Source organism: Oncorhynchus gorbuscha, linkage group LG18 (genome assembly GCF_021184085.1).
Source record: "Oncorhynchus gorbuscha isolate QuinsamMale2020 ecotype Even-year linkage group LG18, OgorEven_v1.0, whole genome shotgun sequence".
In the NCBI taxonomy this organism is placed as follows: domain Eukaryota; kingdom Metazoa; phylum Chordata; class Actinopteri; order Salmoniformes; family Salmonidae; genus Oncorhynchus; species Oncorhynchus gorbuscha.
This window is the reverse complement of record NC_060190.1, coordinates 64,315,827-64,338,609: the sequence shown is the minus strand read 5'-3', so window position 1 is coordinate 64,338,609 and position 22,783 is coordinate 64,315,827. Positions and strand designations below refer to the sequence as shown.

General features: G+C 41.6%; 1 protein-coding gene across 1 annotated transcript; it reads left to right on the top strand.

The window, feature by feature from the left end:
- Nucleotides 1-542: 542 nt before the first annotated feature.
- On the top strand, nt 543-20,693 carry LOC124003606 (nucleoside diphosphate kinase B-like). Its single transcript, XM_046312006.1, has 5 exons — nt 543-820; nt 18,126-18,256; nt 18,480-18,581; nt 19,738-19,850; nt 20,089-20,693. The coding sequence occupies exons 1-5, from the start codon at nt 670-672 to the stop codon at nt 20,207-20,209; spliced, it is 618 nt and encodes a 205-aa protein (XP_046167962.1). The 5' UTR covers nt 543-669; the 3' UTR covers nt 20,210-20,693.
- The last annotated feature ends 2,090 nt before the right edge of the window (nt 20,694-22,783 follow it).

Here is a 22,783-nt window from a genome sequence, read left to right as displayed (position 1 = left end):
GTTCAATTGTTTACAGTGAATATAATAAAAGGATAGGAGTGACGTCACAAATCCCATGAAAGTGGATGGAAGTCAAGCCACACTAATAAGAAGTATGTCGACGATTTACAGTGGGGACTCTTGCTTGGCACGCACTACTATTGAGTAACCCAGGAATGTCACGAGTTATTTGACACGAGAAAGCTCGAAAAAGAATTGCTCTACAGAGCACCAATAGGCACAATAAATGGCTAAATTACATCCGGACACGAAGGGTCCGCGGAGCTCCCACTGATGATGCTCCTCACCACTATAGGAGCTTGTGACGACCGAGGTTGAGGGGGTCGTCAGTAGTTAGCACAGCTGCAAAGTCATAAACCACACACATTTCTACAATTTATCTTATTAAAATCGAATTATACACATAACCTTAAACACACGGTTAACCCTATGCTTAACCTCAAATGAAGACCCCGAAGCATGATTTTTTTATGCCACACGACTTTGTGGCTGTGTTATCTAGTGGAGACGGGTTGAGGGACCATCTCCACGCGGCCGCTTTGTCGGGGGTGGGACTAGTGGTCGTTGTTGAGGAAGGCTGACTGTCCTACTAACGTTACGATCTTACAGGTAGATAGATATATGTTAAAGAATCTCACAGGTCGGCAATAACTTTGGCTTGTTTAAATAATGGTTCAATTTCAAAGGTATTGGCTGAAAAACCTTATCCTGCAGAGTCCGTACTGTCGGGGAGTTCTACCATCGACAAAAAGTTATATCCCTGAGTTCTCATTTTGCCTCCTGTTTGGACAACGATGCGCTGGATACAGTACCACATCAGGTTAGTAGCCTTCTCTAGTCTAACATACTATAGTAGTGTACAAGTAGGCTATTCATGATTTTGTTGAACTTGTAAGTGATTTTGTCTGCAAAAGTTGTAACTGGACACACATTCCACTGGCGCAACGTTTGGAGTTAGTTGTAATTAAAAAACGACATGTGGGCAGAGAGGAAGAGGAAATGCGAGAGGGCGTACTCCGCCCACGAAAATAAGACAACGAAGTGAGGAAGTATTGTATGGAGGTCATTGCCTCCCTTTTTTTTATTTTTTAGCAAATGTATTTCCATTGTTAGAGCGGTCACTTGACTATCTTGTCAATATAGATCATCTTTGATATAGGCTTTTTGAAGTATTCATGTCTCAAATTACATTGCATTAAACTGGCTGGCTAAATTGAGTTATTGTACGTCCCATTTAGTCTTGTGAGAGAAATGGCGCAATGCTGCCCAAATGTTCTGTCCAAACGCAAATACACCTCGCACACGATACCGTTTTGGAAACATTTCGAATTGAAATGTAATAGTAGCGATGAGTAATTGTTAAAATAAAAAAAGACACTTATCTGTAAGGATTAAAGTTCTGTCACTGCGACGAATTTCCGTCATATGGATTCTGGAGAGGTCGTTTTTGAGATGTAGATCTGGGGGTGTTTGGAGATGAAAGCCTACCACACACTGTCTGTTCAACTAAATATATTCCCAAATGTTTTCTCAAATTGTATTTTCTTTGTTACGCTATGTGCACTAAACTGACATGCATGATTGTAGCGGATTCTTCAATGGAATTCCAGACGAAACTGGAATTAAATAGTCTTAAACTCGCACCACCGTGTTGCTCAACTCAAACAGCGGTGTGTAGGCAACTCAAAATCCTATACTTCATCACTCAGGAAGTAACTTTCCATTTTTGACATATAATGTTATTAAAACTACATCAGACAACCCCATAGTAGAATAGTTTACCTATTTACTTTGTCGGCTTCTATCTATGCGAGAGTAATATTCCTCTCGAGGTGCAATCAAAATTGGGAGAGCCATAGGCGGTAAAGATGTATTCTGGCAAGCAGTCAATGCACAACAATTCTTGATGCACACTTTGAAAGCAGTGTTGGCCTTTGTTTAAAAAAAAGGGGGGGATCCTAGTTTTGAAATGAACAAAAATATAAATGCAACAATAAACATCCAAGATTTTCCAAGATTTTACTGAGTTACAGTTGATATAAGGAAGTCAGTAAATTGAAATTGAAAGACCTTTTTCTTTAAAGGTATCTGTCACCAACATATGCAGATCTGTATTCCCAGTCATGTGAAATCCATAGATTTGGGCCTAACGATTTCACATGACTGTAAGAAAATGAAGGCACTCACTACTGTAAGTCGCTCTGGATAAGAGCATCTGCTAAATTACTAAAATATAAATGTAAAATGGAATACAGATATGCATCTGTTGGTCACAGATACCTTTTAAAATAAAGGTAGGGGCTTGGATCAGAAAACTATTCCACCATTTGGCTCATGCAGCGTGACACATCTCATTCGCATGTAGTTGATCAGGCTGTTGATTGTGGAATGTTGTCCCACTCCTCGTCAATGGCTGTGTAAAGTTGCTGGATATTGGCGGGAACTAGAACATGCTGTCGTACACGTTGATCCAGAGGCTCCCAAACATTCTCAATAGAACTGGGACATTTTCAGCTTCCAGGAAGGAATTGTGTACAGATCCTTGTGACATAGGGCCGTGCATTATCATGCTGAAGCATGAGGTGATGGTAGTGGATGAATGGCACGACAATGGGTCTCAGGATATGGTCACAGTATTTCTGTGCATTCAAATTGCCATTGATAAAATGCAATTGTGTTCATTGTCTGTAGCTTATACCTGCCCATACCATAACCCCACTGCCACCACGGGGCCCATCTTCCTCTACTGCCTCAGCATAAGACACCTTCTTCACTACTCTGATCCTGGCAACCTCAACCTGCTTTTCTCTCATAGGACACCTGTTCTCCAGCACCATGGGTAGCCCGACAGTATACACACACCGATACTACACATTCCTTTGTCTCATGTCCTCCTGCACACGTCTCACATCTAGGAATATCCCTCCTACACACTGCTGCCACATGACCATAAGCTTGACACCTAAAACACTGTAATGGGTTTGGGACAAAAGCTAACCGACACATCCTGACTTGACTTTGTCTGGTAAAGACTCTGCATCAAATCTCAGGATTACAGATAGTGTCTTCTCCGTTTCACCACGCTCTCCACCAGGTTTGCGTCACAGCAAACGGCGGGTGTCACAGACACCGGGAATCTTCAACTTCAGTTGACCCTCAACACTTAGTCACCCCAGTTAAACTCTGGGACCGTTCGGGGCGTGAGCGTCCCAACTCTCAACAGCCAGTGAAACTGCAGGGCGCCAAATTCAAAACAACAGAAATCCCATAATTAAAATTCCTCAAACATAGAAGTATTTTACACCATTTTATAGATAAACTTCTCGTTAATCCAACCACAGTGTCCGATTTCAAAAACGCTTTTCGGCGAAAGCACAACACATGTTATGTCAGCAACTAGTCATAGAAAGCATTCAGCCATTTTCCAACCAAAGAGAGGAGTCACAAAAAGCAGAAATATAGATAAAATTAATCACTAACCTTTGATGATCTTTATCAGATGACACTCATAGGACTTCATGTTACACAATACATGTATGTTTTGTTCGGTAAAATTCATATTTATATCCAAAAATCTGAGTTTACATTGGCGCGTTACGTTCAGTAGTTCCAAAAACATCCGGTGACTTTGCAGAGAGCCACATCAATTTTACAGAAATACTCATAATAAACATTGATGAAAGATACAAGTGTTATGCATGGAACTTTAGATCCACTTCTCCTTAATGCAACCGCTGTGTCGGATTTAAAAAAAACTTTACCGAAAAAGCACACCATGCTATAATCTGAGTAGAGCGCTCAGAGCCCATACATATATCCGCCATGTTGTGGAGTCAACATTAGTCAGAATAGCATTATAAATATTCATTTACCTTTGAGGATCTTCATCAGAATGCACTACCAGGTATCCCAGTTCCACAATAAATGTTTCTTTTGTTTGATAATGTCCATCATTTATGTCAAAATAGCTCCTTTTGTTAGTGCGTTCAGTCCAGTAATCCACAATCATAAAACGCGTTCACTAGTTTCAGACAAAGTCAAAAATGCTCCGTTACAGTTAATAGAAACATGTCAAACGATGTATAGAATCAATCTTTAGGATGTTTTTTTTTTCAGTTTAAAATTTTATTAAGTTTTCTTGTTTTTCAATCAAACTAACAAAACACATTCCACATTAACAGATGTGACAGGCTTTAAAAATAAAAAAGTCTAAAAAAAATAATAATACATTTGAAAAAATAAAAATACAATTAAAATGAATGATAAAGTCAAATAAAAACATTTATTTTTCTTAATCTATTTATTTTCCTTGGTGCATATATATGTACATATATATATGTGTATATATATGTGTGTGTACGTACGTATATATAGGTATGTATATGTACGTACGTATATATATATGTACGTACGTACATACATACATATACATACACACACACATACGCACAGGTACTCAAAAACTAAATTAAAATAAAAACACACAAAAACATAACACTTGGAGCAGCACTATCAAGGTTCTTATCAGCTATTTTAAGCATTCGCTGAGACGACGGGCCAATAATTCATTTTTAGGTTTTACAGTACCTTAAACAACATGTATCTGCGCATTTCCCTAGTCACCCCGTTCACTCTGTCCAGTTTGAAATATAGTTGAATAGTGGAGACCAGAGTCTATCAAACTTGGGCTGTCTCTTGTGGAGGTCATAAGTGAGCTTTTCAAGAGGAAGAAAGTCAACAATCTGGTCAATCCACATTTTAAATGTAGGAGGGGTATTAGAGGCCCACAATAGAAGAATACATTTCTTAGCAAAGTATGTAATAGTCATAAGCAAATTTTCTCTGTCAGGATCAAGAACAAAGTCCTGCTGGGCATTAAGAAGATAGATACACGGGGTCATATCAAACTGTACCTCTAGTATTTTCTGTGCAGCAGTATGTACAGATTGACAGAATCTGGCAATCTCTCTACAGCTACAAAATACATGCATATAGGTTCCACTTTCAGAGGTACATCTTTTACAGTTAGGAGACATATCTGTTTTCATTCTATGGAGTCTCAAAGGAGTATAATAACATTTTTACAAAAATTTGTAATTAGATTCTTTCATTTTTACACTGGTAGAGGAGCAGTATACCCTGTCACAAACCTCCGCCCATAACTCATCACTGATAGTCAGACCAAGGTCCTTTTCCCAGATTATTTTCAAAGGAGTAAAGGAGGAGCTTCCTTTCTCAGAAAGGAGTCTATAGATGTAAGATATTTTGCCTTTAATGGATTGTGCTATGACAAGAAGGGTTTCAACTTCATTCAACTGAGTTCTAAACCTCCTCATGGAGGTAAATGAGGAAATTACATGTCTAATTTGAAGGTATTTTTTTTTAAATGGGATCTTGGCACATCGAATTCACTGCAGAGCTCTTGAAAGGATTTCAGTGTAGTGGTTTTCTAATGAAATAGGTCTGAAAAGGTCCTGATTCCTAGAGTATGCCAAAGATTAAAGTTGGCATCCCTCAGGGCTTTTGGCAAGTCTGGGTTGCCTACTATAGGCGAGTGAGAACATATTTGGGAGGAAATGCCCGGGTATTTCTTACAGTCCCTCCACGCTAGTAGGGTGCTGTAAATCACAAAGGTTTTGGCTATGTTGCCCACTTCACTAAAGTTCTTAATGAATATAATTGAGCTTAAGGGCAATGAACCACAGGATTGGGCTTCTATCTGAATCCACGTTGACTCTTGTCTGTTTGTGATCCATGTTAGCATGTTGCGGATTTGGGCAGACCAGTAGTACAATTGAAGGGAGGGAAGGGCAAGACCACCCTTAGATTGAGGTTTCGATAGAGTGGAAAACTTGATCCTAGGTTTTTTATTGCCCCATGTAAATTTGGTGATGCTTTGGTTAGTTGTTTTGAAGAAGGAAACTGGGAGATAGCATGGGAGCATCTGAAATAAGTAGTTCAGTCTAGGGAGGACGTTAATACGGATTACATTAATTCTTCCTACTAAACTAATTGGGAGGGAGATCCAGGTTTGGAGATCGTTCTTGATTCGATCCAGGAGTGGAAGATAATTTTCCTTAAAAAGGCTATTTTGATCTGGTGTTATGAAGATCCCGAGGTATTGAAACCCCTATGTTTTCCATTGGAAAGGACAAAGTGTCTTCATAGAGCTGGTGAGTGTAATATTGAGAGGGCAGACAGTGGATTTGTTAAAATTGATCTTATAACCTGAAAACGTGCCATACTGAGCAATTGTGTCTAAAATGAGAGGGAGGGATTTCTCAGGGTTGGATATGTAGAGCAAGACATCATCCGCGTAAAGCGAAATCTTGTGCTGCAGGCCACCTGCAGAAACACCCATAATACTTGGATTGCTCCTTATCAGCTCTGCCAGAGGCTCCGCCCCCAACAAGTAGAGCAGCGGGGACAGCGAGCACCCTTGTCTTGTGCCCCGTTCCAGAGGGAATCTGTCACAGTTCAGTCCATTAGTAGGTACCATGGCATTTGGATGAGAGTATAGTGATTTGATCCATTGAATAAAATTTGGGCCCATATTGAACTTTTCTAAGACTGAGAACAGAAAGCTCCACTCCATCCTGTCAAACGCCTTCTCAGCATCCAGTGAAGCCAGCAGGACAGGGGTCTTCTGTGCGTTTACTTGATCAATAATATCAAAAAGACGGCGAATGTTATCAGAAGAGTATCTGTCTCTAATAAATCCAGTTTGGTCCGCTTTTATTATTTTGGGAAGAAGAGTGTTTAGTCTTTTGGCGAGCAATTTGGTAATTATTTTCTAGTCGAAATCCAACAAGCTTATGGGCCGGGAGGACGAGCAGGATAGGGGGTCCTTGTCCTTTTTTAGCAACACTGTAATGCGAGCTGTGTGCAATGATTCTGGGAGAACTCAGTTTTTTGCAAAAATCCTCAAGCATTGGCATGAAGATAGGGCTGAGCTGGGGCCAAAAAGCTTTGTAGAACTCTCTGGGGAATCAATCTGGGCCTGTGGACTTATTAGGTGGCATGAAGGTAATTGCCTCCAGGATCTCCTCAGGAGTGAAGGGGGAGTTGAGATCTTCTTGGTCGGTCTCTGATAGTTTAGGTAGCGAGATTCCCTCTAGGAAAGAGTGGAGTTCTGCCTCTGTGTGTTTTCTCTCAGAGGTATATAGTTTGCAGTAAAAATCATGAAAAGTTAAATTGATCTTTTTGGGGTCATGTGACCTCGTCCTCTGCTGTTCGGATAGCCATGATTGTATGCTCTGACTGCTCCTTTTTTAAATTGGTAAGCAAGCAATCTACTGGGCCTATTGCTATACTCATGGTATTTCTGTTTAGTAAATAACTTTTTTTTATCTCCCGAGTGTAGTCCAAATTCAGTTTGGCTTTTGCTGCTTTAAGATGACTCCAGGAGGTGCTGTCTAGGGATTGTTTATGTATTTTTTCACAGCATTCCAGCTCCCTCTCAAGATCTAGCCTGTGTGCTTCCATTGCTTTCTTAGAGGAAGCATATGCAATTAGATGACCTCTTAGTGTGGCTTTAGCAGCGTCCCACATTGTGGCCGGAGAAACAGGAGAATCTTTATTGTCTTGTGTGTAGTTGTCTATCCATGTAGTTACCAATGTATGGAACACGTCATTTGATAGCATGGAGGAATTTCCAGCTCTTTAACCACGGGATGTTTTTGCAGAGGTCAAAGCGGAGGTGGACAAAGGCGTGATCTGAAAGTGCTATGGGTCCGATTGTACAAGTGGCTGAATTTATGAAACTCTTTGGGATAAAAATGTAATCTATACGGGAGTAGGTGTTATGGACATTAGAGTAGTATGTATAGTCCATAGATGAGCTATTAGTCTCTCTCCAGATATCTATCAGTCCCATCTCTTTAGTAAGAGAGTTCAACATCTTTGCAGATCTTGGATTTGTGGTGGGGACTTGATATGATTTGTCTAGGGTTGGGTTAAGGGTACAATTAAAATCTCCGGCCACCACGCCAAAGGAGACACAATGCTCATTGAACAGGGTTATAATTTTTGACATGAAGGCAGGAGTATCTGTGTTAGGGGCGTATATGTTTAATATAGTAATTGGTTGACCATATAGTGACCCAGTTATCAAAATAAATCTCCCCTCCGGATCAGATATGTTTTTGTCAATTATGAATGGAACATTTTTATGGATAAGTATGGCTGTACCTCTACTGTTTGATTTGAAAGATGAGAAATACACCTGTCCCACCCAAGCTCAGCGGAGTTTGGCATGTTCAGCATCACAGAGGTGTGTCTTTTGTAATAGCGCGATGTCTGCTTTTTCCTTTTTTAGAGCACATAGTATCTTTTTTCGTTTTATTGCATGCCCTAGACCATGGCAGTTCCATGTCAATAGATTTAAGGTACTAGTCATCGTCATCGAGCAGTAATCAAACTTTAGTGCAAGTCATCGCTGTGTAAAAGTGGATAGTAATTACAGCTGCGTTCACATAAAAGGAAAATAAATGGTGTACATAAAATAATAATCTCTGAACACCCCAGCCGAGTTCCCAAACAACTCGACACATCCCGTTGGATCTATTACCCCCCCGCTCAGTCTCAATTCTGTGTTCCGAATAAAACAAAAACCGGGAACAGTTAGCAACGCACAACGTCTCCCTCTCCCCACCAAAGAAATGCCTCATCCTCTCCACCCCGCATTGAGTAAATTACACAGTTGCCCTCGTCCAGACCACAGTAAAAGAGGGGAGAAAAATAAAATCAATAGCCCAGCCTACATATACCTCCCCCAAGGGACATAGGGAACCCCAAGTAATAATAGCAACAAAAAAACAGGGAAATAATAGTAGGCTGAAACATTAGTAGGCCTAGGTTAGGCTATACAGCCCATCCCTCTCAGTTAAAGGAAAATAAATATAAATTGGACGGCTATAATGACATTTAGGGGGTGGGTCTCTGGATATCGGCTATATGTCGTCTTACCTCCTTTAGTAATGGCATTAATCGCATTTAGTCATTGGTCTGTTTCTCATTGGCCAGGATTGTCTTTCAAAAAACGTTTTGCCTCTTCGGGAGTTTTGAAGTGTCGCAAGGCTCTTTGGTGAAGAATCCTGAGCTCGTTTGGGTATTTGAATCCCCTGAAGATGCCTTGGTCAATGGAATATTTCTTCACTTCGTCAAATTCTCTGTGCGTTCGGCGTATTCCAGCTGACAGGTCCTGGTGTAAAGCGAGTTTGGCGTTTCCCATTGTGATGGTGTTGTTTTTCGCCGCCTGTAGGACTCGTTCCTTGTCGGTGAATCTCAGGAAACGTATGGTGATTGGGAGCGGTGGTTGTCTGGCTGCTGGTGGGGGCCTCAGTGCTCGGTGAGCTCTCTCGAGTTCTATGGGCCTGTCGGTGGATATGTGGAGCCACTCGGGAAGTTTGTCTTGCAGGTAGTGGATCAGTGGCATGTTTCCCTCTTCTTTTTCGCCCAGATTGAATAGAACACAATTATTCCTTCGCCCCCTGTTTTCCAGGTCCTCTGTTTTCTCTTCCAGATGCTCGATTTTCTTTTTAGCATATGCTAGTTTCCATGGCATCTGTCAAGAAGTTTTCCATGGATAGGATTGCCTCGTCCAGGCGCCCCGCCCCGCGTTTATGGTTATCTTGTTGTTGATGTCAGGCAAAGCGTTTTCCAAGATTGTCACCTTGCCCCCTATCGCACTGAGCTGAGAGTTAATAGCATCTAATTTAGTGTTTAGTTCTGTACGTTGGGATCTCAACTCAGAAAGGATGTCTTCGACAGAGTGCGAGGCTGGCATTCGTTGTGCCTCGGGGGGGAGCGGGTTCTCTTGCTCCTGGCTAATGGCGGAAGTTTTTTCTGAAGCTAGCTTCTTCTTGGAGGCTTTTTCCATCGCTAATACTCGAGTCCGGGTAAAAATGTCACCTGTAGTGTCGCCTTTTGAAGCCACCATGACATTTTCTTACTAAAGCTAAATGAGTTTGAACTTGGAGTGGAGGTAAGATTAGGAATTGGAAACTACTTGTGCGGAGCTCTTAGTTCATGCGGCCATCTCGTTCAAGGGTCACGTGATCCCCCCCCTTTAGGATGGTTTTAACATAAATCTTCAATAATGTTCCAACCGGACAATTCCTTTGTCTTCAGAAATGAAGTGGAACGTAGCTACCTTTCACGTGAGCAAGCGAGACTGAGCCTGTGGCACTCTGCCAGACCACTCACTCAAAGAGCTCCTATGAGTTCCTCCTTTAGAGTTGAAGCATCAAACAAGTTTCTAAAGACTGTTGACATCTAGTGGAAGCTGTAGGAAGTGCAATATGATCAATATCCCACTGTGTATTCGATAGTGGCTGAGTTCAAAAACTACAAGTCTCAGATTTTCCACTTCCTGGTTAGATTTTTGTCTCAGGTTTTTGCCTGCCATATGAGTTCTGTTATACTCACATACATAATTTAAACAGTTTTAGAAACGTCAGTGTGTTTTATCCAAGGCTACTAATATATATGCATATTCTAGCTTTTCTGACTGAGTAGCAGGCAGCTTAATATGGGTACGCTTTAAATCCAAAATTCCCAATACGGCCCCCTACCCCAAAGAAGTTAACACTCCTTTTAACAGCGCCCTGCTCCGGAGAGGAAAGTAAGTCCCATTTCTTGTCCCCAGTTTCGTGGTGTGGAGCGCACGCTCCCTCTGGAAGGCAGCAATGCCAAAAATCTACAAGATTCCACTTCCACAAACAATCAACAATATTCCACTTCGAGTCACTTTCACCAACCCAACATTCTCCAACCTCTTTTCCACCCAACACCACATATGGTTTTGCCAGAAGGTAAAGATCCATTCTGTCAAAAAATCTCACTCCCACTGGGCCAGAATCATCTTTGTCATCATCGGGATGAGGCTCCAACTCTGCGATCTTCACCACACCTGCCACCGTAGTTAATTCATCCTCACTCTCGTCATGTTCAATTTCCTTAGTGCGGCATCATTTTACAAATGCAGTTTTACAACCAGAGTTTCAAGTATGCTTTAGGAGCAGTTGTGCAACAGAGCTCTTAAAGAAGCAATGCCATCATAAACCTGCAACTTTGTAATATAAACCTACAAACACTTTTTTTTAGTGAATAATTATTTATATATATATTTATTATAAAATAATTACAATCAGGATGTTGTGTCCAATGGGTTAAATGCAGATGGACAAACCCCAAGCTTCATCCTATGTACATTTTATTGCCACGATGCTGCATCAGCTAGGCTACAGGTGATAATGCTTATTGCTAATAGCACATCTAATAAATAGACCATGCATAGGCTAGATGCATGGTCCAATATGTTAAAATAATTGAAACATTATTTTTACCAATATGTTTTTCTGCCCATTTCTGGAAATGGAAATTATATTTTAGATGGTGTCAGCATAATTTATTTTCATACATTTTGTCATTTTGTAGTAGAATTCACCAGAACTAAGCTTCTCGGTCTTTCTACATAAATAATATTTGGGGAAGGACATTGGATCCTCTAAGCAAGGGGACTGGAATTGGTCAAACTAGCTGTTTAATACATGCACAAAATGATCTTCTTTCCCTAAAAGCATGATGGTCATGACTTTCTGACATGAAAGGAGAGGTTGGCTGCAGACAATCGATCAGAGATCGACTTAAGTTTCAGTCATGGGATTCATTTCTTTCCGTTAACCCCTGAGACTGCTGTGCACAATGCGATCAGCTGGAAATGTGGAATGGGGCAATTCCACCGTAAAATGATGGTCAATCCGAAATCTGCAGTGGCCGTACAGTATTTAAAACGATGCAGCCTACGGAGAAGTCAGATCCTTCAGACTTCTTGCACTTCGGGGAGTGGTAATACACATCCAATAAATTGTTGTGCACCGCACCACATGTAGTGACTCAGGGCTAATCTCTACAGCCATCCAGCTAACTACAAGCAACTGGCTAAACGAAAAGACCTTACCACTTCTGAGATGTTGGAGTCCGTTTCCCGGTGCTGCACCGTTTTTCCACCTGCATCTCCATCCCAAATATTTTTGGGCCTGATACAATACATCAGCCATGATGGATTTGACAAATATCCACTTTGTTAGATCAGATTTGTTGAATCTGTGCCACTCCATTGTCCGTCTGTCTCCAATGGTCTGCATTCTATTGACCTCTTTACCACATCTATCCCCATTACCTCCCTGATCTCTTTCCAGGAGTTCAAACTCATTTTTAGTGTCTTTGAAACCCGTACATGAGGTATCATAAAGATGTATCTTATTTGTGAACCTGTTCTGATAGCCTTTCGTCAAAGTTCCCCATGTTTATTGTCAAGGAAGTGAGTTTGTGTTTATATAGGATACACCGCGCCACCTACCGTCAACCAATCATGTCAATGTGGAGGCGCACGGCATCGCCATACGGAGCTCGATATGGCCTATGCAAGCCTACGAAGGCTCCGCAATTGCGTCACACATTCCGTGCGTAGCCTCCGGACCACATTGCCGGATCAAGACTCAAAGTTTTCACTTTAAATTGTCTAACAAAGAACAATGATTACAAAGTTTTAAAAAAACATACATCTCTATGCACAAGGACTAGGCCACTTTGAACAATTTCCACTGAACATATTTACAAAAACACATTTACAGTTGAGACAAAGTTTGGTAACAGAATGCCAGTTTGTTTGTGCTGTCATTCTGTTACCAAACTGCATCTGCATTGTTCTTCAAGTAAATGTGTTTTTGTAAAAAGAATCTGTGGAAATTAAGTAGTTCTTGGATGGTGAAGGGTTAATGTGTCCTGCGCTGAGAGTTAGACCCCCTGCAGTAACTTCCTCATTGTGTTGTGTCCAGCCCTGCAGATGACTGCATTCTCATTCTCTGCATTATGAGAGGGCTTATAGATCCCACTGGGCTCTGACTTCAGCAGTCTCAACACAGAGCACAACACCATCATTACCCCTAATAGACAGGTCGAACTCTAATTACTGCACACGCTACATACCTTTTGATAGGCTTGCCTTTGATTTAACGATTAGATTTTAAAAATATGTTTTTGCCTTTTATATCGAGATGGTAGAGAACCAAATTGTTTCTTTGTGACCAAGGACGAGATGCAGGTAGAAAGAGAGGGGGATGTATTTCTCTCTTTCTGTGCGGGGGGTGTGTATTTCTTTCTGTGAGAGGGGGTGTATTTCTCTCTTTCTGTGACAGTGAGAGGCATAGCAGCTTTAGCAGCAGGACTCTGACAGATCAAACAGGCTTCTTCTGGATTAGAGAAAGGTAAAGGGGTGGAGAGAGGGGGAGAGAGGATGGGAGAGAGGGGGAGAGAGGGGGAGAGCAGCTCTTTTGTAGTCTCTGATAAACATCATTCTTAAAGACAGGCCATAACAACAAACGTGAGTGCTGACCTTTTAGAACAACAATTGTGTGTGTGTGAGAGAGATGGAGAGGTGACCGTCTCTGTGGCAAAATGATGTGCTTTCCTCTCGCCCTTCAGCGCTGTGGCACCATCAATAAATGTAAATATGGTATTGGCACTGACCCTGGAACTAACCCTGTATATAGCGTACTTACTTTCTCATGCTCTTCTTATTTCTTGTGTTTTTGTTCTACTTTACTTTTTTAAATAAACGTCTTATAGTACTACTGCATTGTTGGGATAGAGCAAGCACGAAAGGCATTTCACTGTAGTAGTGCACGTGACAATTAAACTTGAAACTTGATCCAGCTATGGTCCAAACGTTCAGTTGAGAACTCAAGGACTGGGTATACCCACCTTGGGTTAATGCTAAGTAGGTCTATAAATGTTTATTTTATTCATGACAACAGAATTCCATGGCAGTCCGAGTTAAGGCTATCCTGCTGGCTATAGTAATAGGGATATAATTCCTCATTTATATTAGCCTACCTCAGAAAGATATGAGCGGCGTCCGTATCTGGGTCACAACACCGCAGTGAAACCTACCTGCTCTGCGTTCTCAGAGTTCACTGAGTTCATGGAGACAGGACAGCAGCACAGGGCCAGCGGCAGAACTAATTAGTTGGACGTGCATTTGATTTCCATAGTGGGTCACGTTTTTTTCACGAGGCCTATGGAAACTTCAACGGCAACCAAACAATAGTCACTTTGTGAGTAGCGCATTTCATGGACAACAGGTTTCAACTGAGAAATTGAAGGACTAATTTGGCCGCTGCACTGAGAGATCCACACAAATATTCAAGCACTTTTTTTGTTGTTGTTTCCTGTCACTTTCCTCTTCAATGTCACATTCGATTCCTGATCACCTTCACTGTCACCAAGCAGATTGTTTACTATGTTTTATAACGTCAATAATCGCTCTATTAATCAGGTAGGCCTATCTGCTATATCTCATACTCCACTTCTCTTATCGTAATCCCTTACCCACCAGTAGCATATTAGCTACAGTGTAGGTGGCTCGGTCCTCAAACAATCTCTCCTCGTAGGCTATTTTAAATATTTATGTTGTTGTTACTCATTTTATAATTCAAGAAGCCAGGTACATTTTATTTCATTGTCTCTTTAACATCCATGTTTTACTTTTATATAAAAATATATATGTGTATGTCACAGCCCATGTTCCAAACAGCCTCTGAACAAAGACAAAACATCCTGATGAAGGCCATGGACAACCTGGAATAAAAGCAAACTCCGTCTCTGCAACTAACAACGGGAAATTATGTGGTGTAAACCAACCATATTATAAACCAAATTGGCCCCCATAAAGAGAGGAGGGATGCTGGTGTTCACCAGAGACATTCTGTCCTTGAACAGCCGTCTCACTCCTTGGCCCGAGGATGCCTTCGCGGGGGCACAGCTGCATGCCTCTTAACACAACAAAGGAGGACTGGTTACCCCAGGACAGACCCTCCAAACAGGTCATCATCTCAGGGCTCCACACTGCCATTCCAGTTAAAGAAGTCTGTGCCGAGCTGGAGAAACAGAATCATCACCAGACAAACTCACCTCCCCGCCACATTTATTAGATTTCACCTCTCCAAACCAGAAGACTCCATGCAACTACTACAGGGAGGCTTCTTCATGCATTACTTTCACTACAGAGTTGAAAAGACAAATCCACCCACCATAGTTAAACATGGTTACAAATGCCAAGAATTCAACAATATTTCTACCCAGTACAATAACCCAGTCAAATGTCTGAGGTGTGGAGAAAACCGCCACCACAAAGCCTAAACAACAACAAAATATGCACCCGTGTGCACAATGTGGGGGTGGGCACTCTTCAGCCTCAAAGAGCTGCCCCAGCTACATATCCCTCACCACCAGTGCTGCCACCACCACCACTCTAAGGCAACCCAGAACACAGAGAACCTTAACCCACCTGCAAGAGGAACTACAAAATACTGTAATGCCACAATGAGGAAATTCCCTTTTGGGTCAAGGGTGACACTGATTTTAAAGCTCTGTTTATACCTGTCCCTAAAATGCGTCCTTTTCTTATAATGCAGTTCAGAAGCTGTTTTCATTTCAGAGCGTCTAATTTGTAAACATTTAAACAAAAAATGAACCCCTGACCAAATCAAAGTGATTCTTCTCGGTTTTGTGACATAAGTCCCAAGACAGTGCGATCAATACCCGACAACGAGTTGGCGTTTATTATTTATTTTAGCAGGGAGTCCCATTGAGACCAAGGTTTCTTTTGCAAATACTTAAATTAAGGTGGAGCATAATTGCAAAAACACAATTATAAAAAAAACAAGCACATTCGTCTGTGAACAGTTCCTCCACCAACAATCTGAAATGCCTGAAGGCACCAATCTGTCCAACTGTTGGGTAATCTTAAGATTGTTCCATAAGTGAGGTGTGAAGAAACTTAAAGCAATTTGACCTAAATCTGTACTGACGTAAGGAATTTCAAGAGTTAGCCATCCCTGTGAGTGAGTATGGTATCTCATGCTTTCATAGGTAACGATGTTAGGCAATGTGGAAGTTTTTGAGTAAGAGCTTGGTAAATGAACAGAATGCAATGTTCCAACCTATAAAACCCCAATAAGGGCCAGCTGCTTTCTGAGAGCGAATACAATGATGAGTACAAAATGGATCACGGAGGGTGCAGTGTTAAATAGCTTCCAACGGGCTTCAATGAAGTGGGAACTGTATTCGTGTAAATAATGGTGTCATAGTCTAGGACCGGTAGGAATGTTGACTGAATGATCTGCTTTCTACTATTAAGCGAGGGGCACGATCTACTTCTTAGTTAACTCACCTGTTTGTTTTAAAAGACAACTTATCAACGATCCAAATGCCCAGGTATCTGCAGTGCATTCGTTAAGTATTCAGAGCCCTTGAATTTTTCCACATTTTGTTACGTTATTGCCTTATTCCAAAATTGTTTTTTTTTTAATTCCCTCATCAATCTACACATAATACCGTATAAGGACAAAGCAAAAATGTTTTTTTAATTATATATTTTTATCAATTTTATTACAAACTGAAACCTAATTTACATAAGTATTCAGACCCTTTGCTATGATATTTGAAATTGAGCTTAGGTGTATCCTGTTTCCATTGATCATCTTTGATGTTTCTACAACTTGATTGGAGTCCACCTGTGGTAAATTCAAATTGATTGGACATGTCTATATAAGGTCCCACGGTTGACCGTGCATCTCATAGCAAAAATCAAGCCATGAGGTTGAATGAATTGTCCGTAGAGCTCAGTGTCGAGGAACAGATCTGGGGAAGGGTACCAAAACATTTCTGCAGCATTGAAGGTCCCCAAGAACACAGTGGCCTCCATCATTCTTAAATGGAAGAAGTTTGGAACCACCAAGACTCTTCCTAGAGCTGGCCGCCCGGCCAAACTGAGCAAATGGGGGAGAAGGGCCTTGGTTAGGGAGGTGACCAAGAACCTGATGGTTACTCTGACAGAGCTCTGGTTCCTCAACCATCTCTGCAGCACTCCACCAATCAGGCCATTATGGTAGAGTGGCCAGACAGAAGCCACTTCTCAATAAAAGGCACATGACAGCCCACTTGGAGTTTTCAAAAAGGCACCTAAAGACTCTGACCATGAGAAACAAGATTCTCTGGTCTGATTTAACCAAAATTGAACTCTTTGGCCAGAATGTCAAGTGTCTCGTCTGGAGGAAACCTGGCACCATCCCTAGGGTGAAGCATGGTGGTGGCAGCGCTATGCTGTGGGGATGTTTTTCAGCGGCAGGGACTGGGAGACTAGTCAGGATAGAAGGAAAGATGAACAGAGCAAAGTAGAGGTCTTTGATGAAAACCTGCTCAGGAGCAGGCTGGGGGCGAAGATTCACCTTCCAACAGGACAATGACCCTAAGCACAAAGCAAAGAGAATGCAGGAGTGTCTCTGAATGTCCTAAAGTGGCCCGGCCAGAGCCTGGACTTGAACCCAATGGAACATCTCTGGAGAGACCTGAAAATGGCTGAGCAGCGACGCTCCCCATCCAACCTGACTGAGTGTGATAGGATCTGCAGAGAAAAATGGGAGAAACTCCCCAAATACAGGTGTGCCAAGCTTGTAGCGTCATACCCAAGAAGACTTGAGGCTGCCAAAAGTGCTTCAACAAAGTACTGAGTAAAGGGTCTGAATAGTTATGTAAATGTAATATTTCTGATTTTTGTTGTGTGTAGATTGAGGGGGGAATACAGTTTAATCAATTTTAGAATGAGGCTGTAACCTAACAAAATGTGGGAAAAGTCAAGGGGTCTGAATACTTTCCGAATGCACTGTATAAGAAGGGACACTGTCAATTTGGGCTCCATTGAATGTGCAGATACTTCAATCTTGGGAGTCATTATAGTGGGCTCTGTACTACAGATGCAGAGGACAACCATTATAGTCCATCGAGCCCATTTCAGCCATTACCGGAGTGTTTGTCACTGCAAACATTTCTGCGGTCCTAACAATAACGCAGAAAAAGAAAGGGCACAAGCAAGAGTTGGAAAGAGTTTCAAGAGTAAAATAAAAGCAATCCAGTGAGATTTAAGTAACAAGTGGATTTTGCACCACTAAAACACAGGACATTTCTGGCTGAAATGGAGAAATGTACAGGTGGGCGGGGCATGCGCGTTGCTAAAAGTTGAATAGAGCACGTGTGTGAGAGTAATTCTTCTCTGTGTATAGGGATCCCTGGTGTGAGAGAACGTACTCTAGTTGCAGTGAAACCAGATGGGGTCCAGCGGCGCCTTGTGGGGCAGATCACACAACGCTTTGAACAGAAAGGCTTCAAACTGGTGGGCCTGAAGATGCTCCAGGTGAGAATGTCCAATTCCAAATGAATCCCAAAGCTCCTCCCGCCTAGGCATCTGAAAGGATTGGATAGGTATAAGTAGTATGATAATAAGCAATATAATAGTAGCCTCAACTTGCCCTCTGATACAATATTTGTAACTTGTCATGGATGTGGTTTATTCATAAATGTCTATGTAAATACCAGACTTTAAAATAAAGGTTAACCCAATGTTTGCTTTCTTTCAGGCACCAGAGGAGCAGCTCTCTCAGCATTACCATGAGTTAAGGAGGAAGCCATTTTACCCCAGTCTCCTGCACTACATGACCTCTGGTCCCATAGTTGTTATGGTGAGGGTTCCTGCCTCTGTCTTGCTTCATTATCCAAACTTCAATTGCTCCGTTTCAGGGCTCAATTCAGTCCGTAGCTCCAAAGTAAAGCGCGATTGAAAGTTAAAGATGGAAATGACGGCTCAATTGGAAATTATATTTTACATTTCAAGCATGCTACAGCACTGAACCTCAGCGATACGAATTGAATCAGTCCACACTGTTTTCTCACTTCACTGATCAGTCTGGGTGTCCTCTAATAGATGGACGCCTGGACAGTTATTTCCATAAAATAACGGGTACAATCAGCTCTTAAGGCCCTTGCTCAAGTACCTTGCTCAATGGCACAACGGTAGTAGATGGTTGCCATGATCTGAGACCAGCAGCCCTCCTTTTGCTAGTTCAGTTAACTTTTTCATCACTCAGCCCTAGACTCTAACCACCAGCTACCTACTGTACCATTATTCAATTAGTTTTGAGTAATGACCCTCCAAATCAGTTTTAGTGAAAAGATTGCCAGATAAATGAGAAGCCCGTTTATAACTGGTGCTAACATACGTCCTTTGTCCTGATCTTCTGACATTCTGATTTTGCCCACATCTATAGACTGGTGTAGGTGATTTAAAAGAAGCATTGTGATCAGATCTTCCTGACCACCGCCTCCAGAGGCATTCAGGGCTGTATTATTGTGTCTGGGTATCTTACAAGTGAAGCCTAGCGGTTCGAGCGTTGAGCCAGTAACCAAAAGGTTGCTGGTTTTGAATACCTGAGCCTACAAAGTGAAAAATCTGTAGATGTGAACTTGAGCAAGGCACTTAACTGTAATCTGCTCCAGGTGCACTGCACTACTGTGGCTGACCCCATAAAGCAACACATTTCACTGCACCTATCCAGACACATGTCATCACCCAGGATAAATGGGGATAGAGTGTGAAACAATAATTAAATAAAGCAATTCATTTTAGATTTTACATTCCCAGACTACACTGCCTTTGCTTATGTTAAATTCAAAACCACCTAACCACTTGTGTAGGGAATAGATAATGGCAGTGGCAGTGTGTTCAAATATTGATTTCGTGCTAAATTGATTGACTTTCAATTAACTTGCTGAATTGACTGATTTGAAATAGGATTTCCCTAATCCTGATGGCGAACTTCATTCATTCTTGTTGTCTAGGTATGGGAGGGTTATAATGTGGTCCGGACATCCCGGATCATGATAGGAGACACCAACCCAGTCGAGGCCCAAGCAGGCACCGTTCGAGGGGACTTCAGCATTCACATCAGCAGGTGAACCTTTTTCAACAAAGATTCAAATTGAAAGATGTTTCACGTTACAATAATTGGCACAATACCCTTTTCAACAAATATTTTAATGATAATTGAATTGGACGACAATAATATGAAAATTTTTTACTTCATCATTGAGTGTTTTGAAAATAGGAGCATAATTTCAATGGCAAAATACTAAACTGGACTTCAAGCCATTAACAATTAACTAATGAATGTAGGTTTGTGTTTTTTATAGAAATGTGGTCCATGCCAGTGATTCAGTAGAGGGGGCTCAGAGGGAGATCCAGCTGTGGTTTCATCGAAAGGAACTGATGGATTGGGACTGCTGTGACCACAGTAGTACCTACCAGATATGAGAAAGAGATTGTAGGCAGAGATAGAAAGAGAGAGTGAAGCATTTCATTATACTGTTGTATCCTGTGCATGTGACAATGAAACTTGAAAGAGTGAACAAGGTAGAACGACCAATAGGAATAGTGGCTCCATAACCATACCTACCTCTTTGTGTCTTGCTTGCAACACAGTGTCCCACATGAAATACTCATCCCTCTCCATCGTGGGTGGCTCCAATACCCCTAAGCCTCTCAGCTACTATTATAGTGTTCGGTCCCCACCATATGTACAGTGCGTTCAGAAGGTATTCAGAGCCCTGGACTTTTTTCCACATTTTGTTACGTTGTAGCCTTGTTCTAAAATGAATGAAACAGTTTTTTCCTCATTCATCTGCACACAATACCCCATAATGACAAAGCAAAAACAGGTTTTTAGAAATGTTTGCAAATGTACAAAATATAAAAAGCTGAAATACTACATTTTACATAAGTATTCAGACCCTTTATGCAGTACTTTGTTGGAGCACCATTAGCAGCAATTACAGCCTAGAGTCTTCTTGGGTATGACGCTACAAGCTTGGCACATGTGTATTTGGAGAGTTTCTCCCATTATTCTTTGCAGGGTTTCTCAAGCTCTGTCAGGTTGGATGGGGAGCGTCGCTGCACTGCTATTTTCAGGTCTTTCCAGAGATGTTCGATGGGGTTCATGTCCGGGCTCTGGCTGGGCCACTCAAGGACATACAGAGACTTGTCACAGTCTGAACCTGCTCCAGAGCACTCAGGACCTTTCATCAAGGATCTCTGTACTTTCCTCCGTTCATCTTTCCTTCGATCCTGACTAGCCTCCCAGTGCCTGCCGCTGGAAAAACATCCCCACAGCATGATGCTGCCACCACCATGCTTCACCGTAGGGATGGTGCCAGGATTCCTCCAGGCGTGACGCTTGGCTTTCAGGCCAAAGAGTGCAATCTTGGTTTCATCAGACTAGAGAATCCTGTTTCTCATGGTCTGAGAGTTCTTTAGGTGCCTTTTGGCAAACTCCAAACGGGCTGTCATGTGCTTTTTACTGAGGAGTGGATTCCGTCTGGTCACTCTACCATAAAGGCCTGATTAGTGGAGTGCTGCAGAGATGGTTGTCTTTCTGGAAGGTTCTCCCATCTCCACAGAGGAACACTGGAGCTCGGTCAGTGACCATCAGGTTCTTGGTCACCTCCCTGACCAAGGCCCTTGTCCCCTGATTGCTCAGTTTGGCCAGCAGCCAGCTCTAGGAAGAGTCTTGGTGGTTCCAAACTCCTTACATTTAAGAATGATGGAGACCACTGTGTTCTTGGACCTTCAATGCTGCATAACCTTTTTTGGTAACCTTTCCCAGATCTGTGCCTCAACACAATCCTGTCTCTGAGCTCTACGGACAATTCCTTCAACCTCATGGCTTGGTTTTTGCTCTGACATGCACTGTCAACTGTGGGTCCATATATAGACAGGTGTGTGCCTTTCCAAATCATGTCCAGTCAATTGAATTTACCACAGCTGTAGAACCATCTCAAGCATGATCAATGGAAATAGGATGCCCCTTAACTCAATTTCGAGTCTCATAGCAAAGGGTCTGAATACTTATGTAAATAAGGTATTTCAGTTTTTAATAAATGTGCAAACATTTCTAAAAACGTGTTTTCGCCCTCATTATGGGATATTGTGTGTAGATTGAGGGGAATATATATATATTTTTAGAATAAGGTTGTGTAAAGTAACAAACTGGAAAAAGGAAGGGGTCTGAATACTTTCTGAATGGACTCTATTTGGACAGTGAAATGAAAATGTTAATTTTGGCTCTACTCCAGCATTTTGGATTTGAGATCAAATTATCAATATTACAGAATGTTAGTTTATTTGAGGGTGTTTTCATGCTTATCTGTTTTACCATTTAGACATATAACAGCATTTTATATATTAAGTACTCCCATTTGAAGAAGTATTTGGGCAAATTCACTTATAGTGTAGTCTAAATGTTAGTATTTGGCCCCTTATCACTTGGATTCAATGACTTCATCAAGCTTGTAACTTTACAAACTCATTCGCTGCATTTGCAATTTGTTTTTGGTTTAATATGGGACATGTCTTGCCCAATATTAGCTGAATGGATGCCGTCGTTTTATTTCTAAATGAGCTGAGAAGATGTTTCTGAAAACTTCCAAATCCATGCTGTAGCTGCCATGATTTCTGAAAATTAATTATCACGGTGTATTACACACTACAATTATGCAGTACAGTGTAGTCAGCAAGAATTTTAGCATTTACACTGGTGGGCACGGTTGGCAATAAATTCATAAAACCAAAAGCTTACTATGACTTGAAAGAGTTCCAGTTTTCGATAGCCAGCTAGCTAACCCTCTCTGTCTTTGAGTAGGCTAAACAAGCTGCATTCGCTAGGTAAGTGAAACAAAAACTAAATATAGATTTCTCTCTCGCTTCTCCTTCATTTTTGAAGAAATTCATTTGTTTAAAACTGTTCAACTATTGTCTTTCTCTCTTTGATTCAACTACTGCAGATTTTATGCACCGCAGCCTTCGCTAGCTGTAGCTTGTGCTTTCAGTACT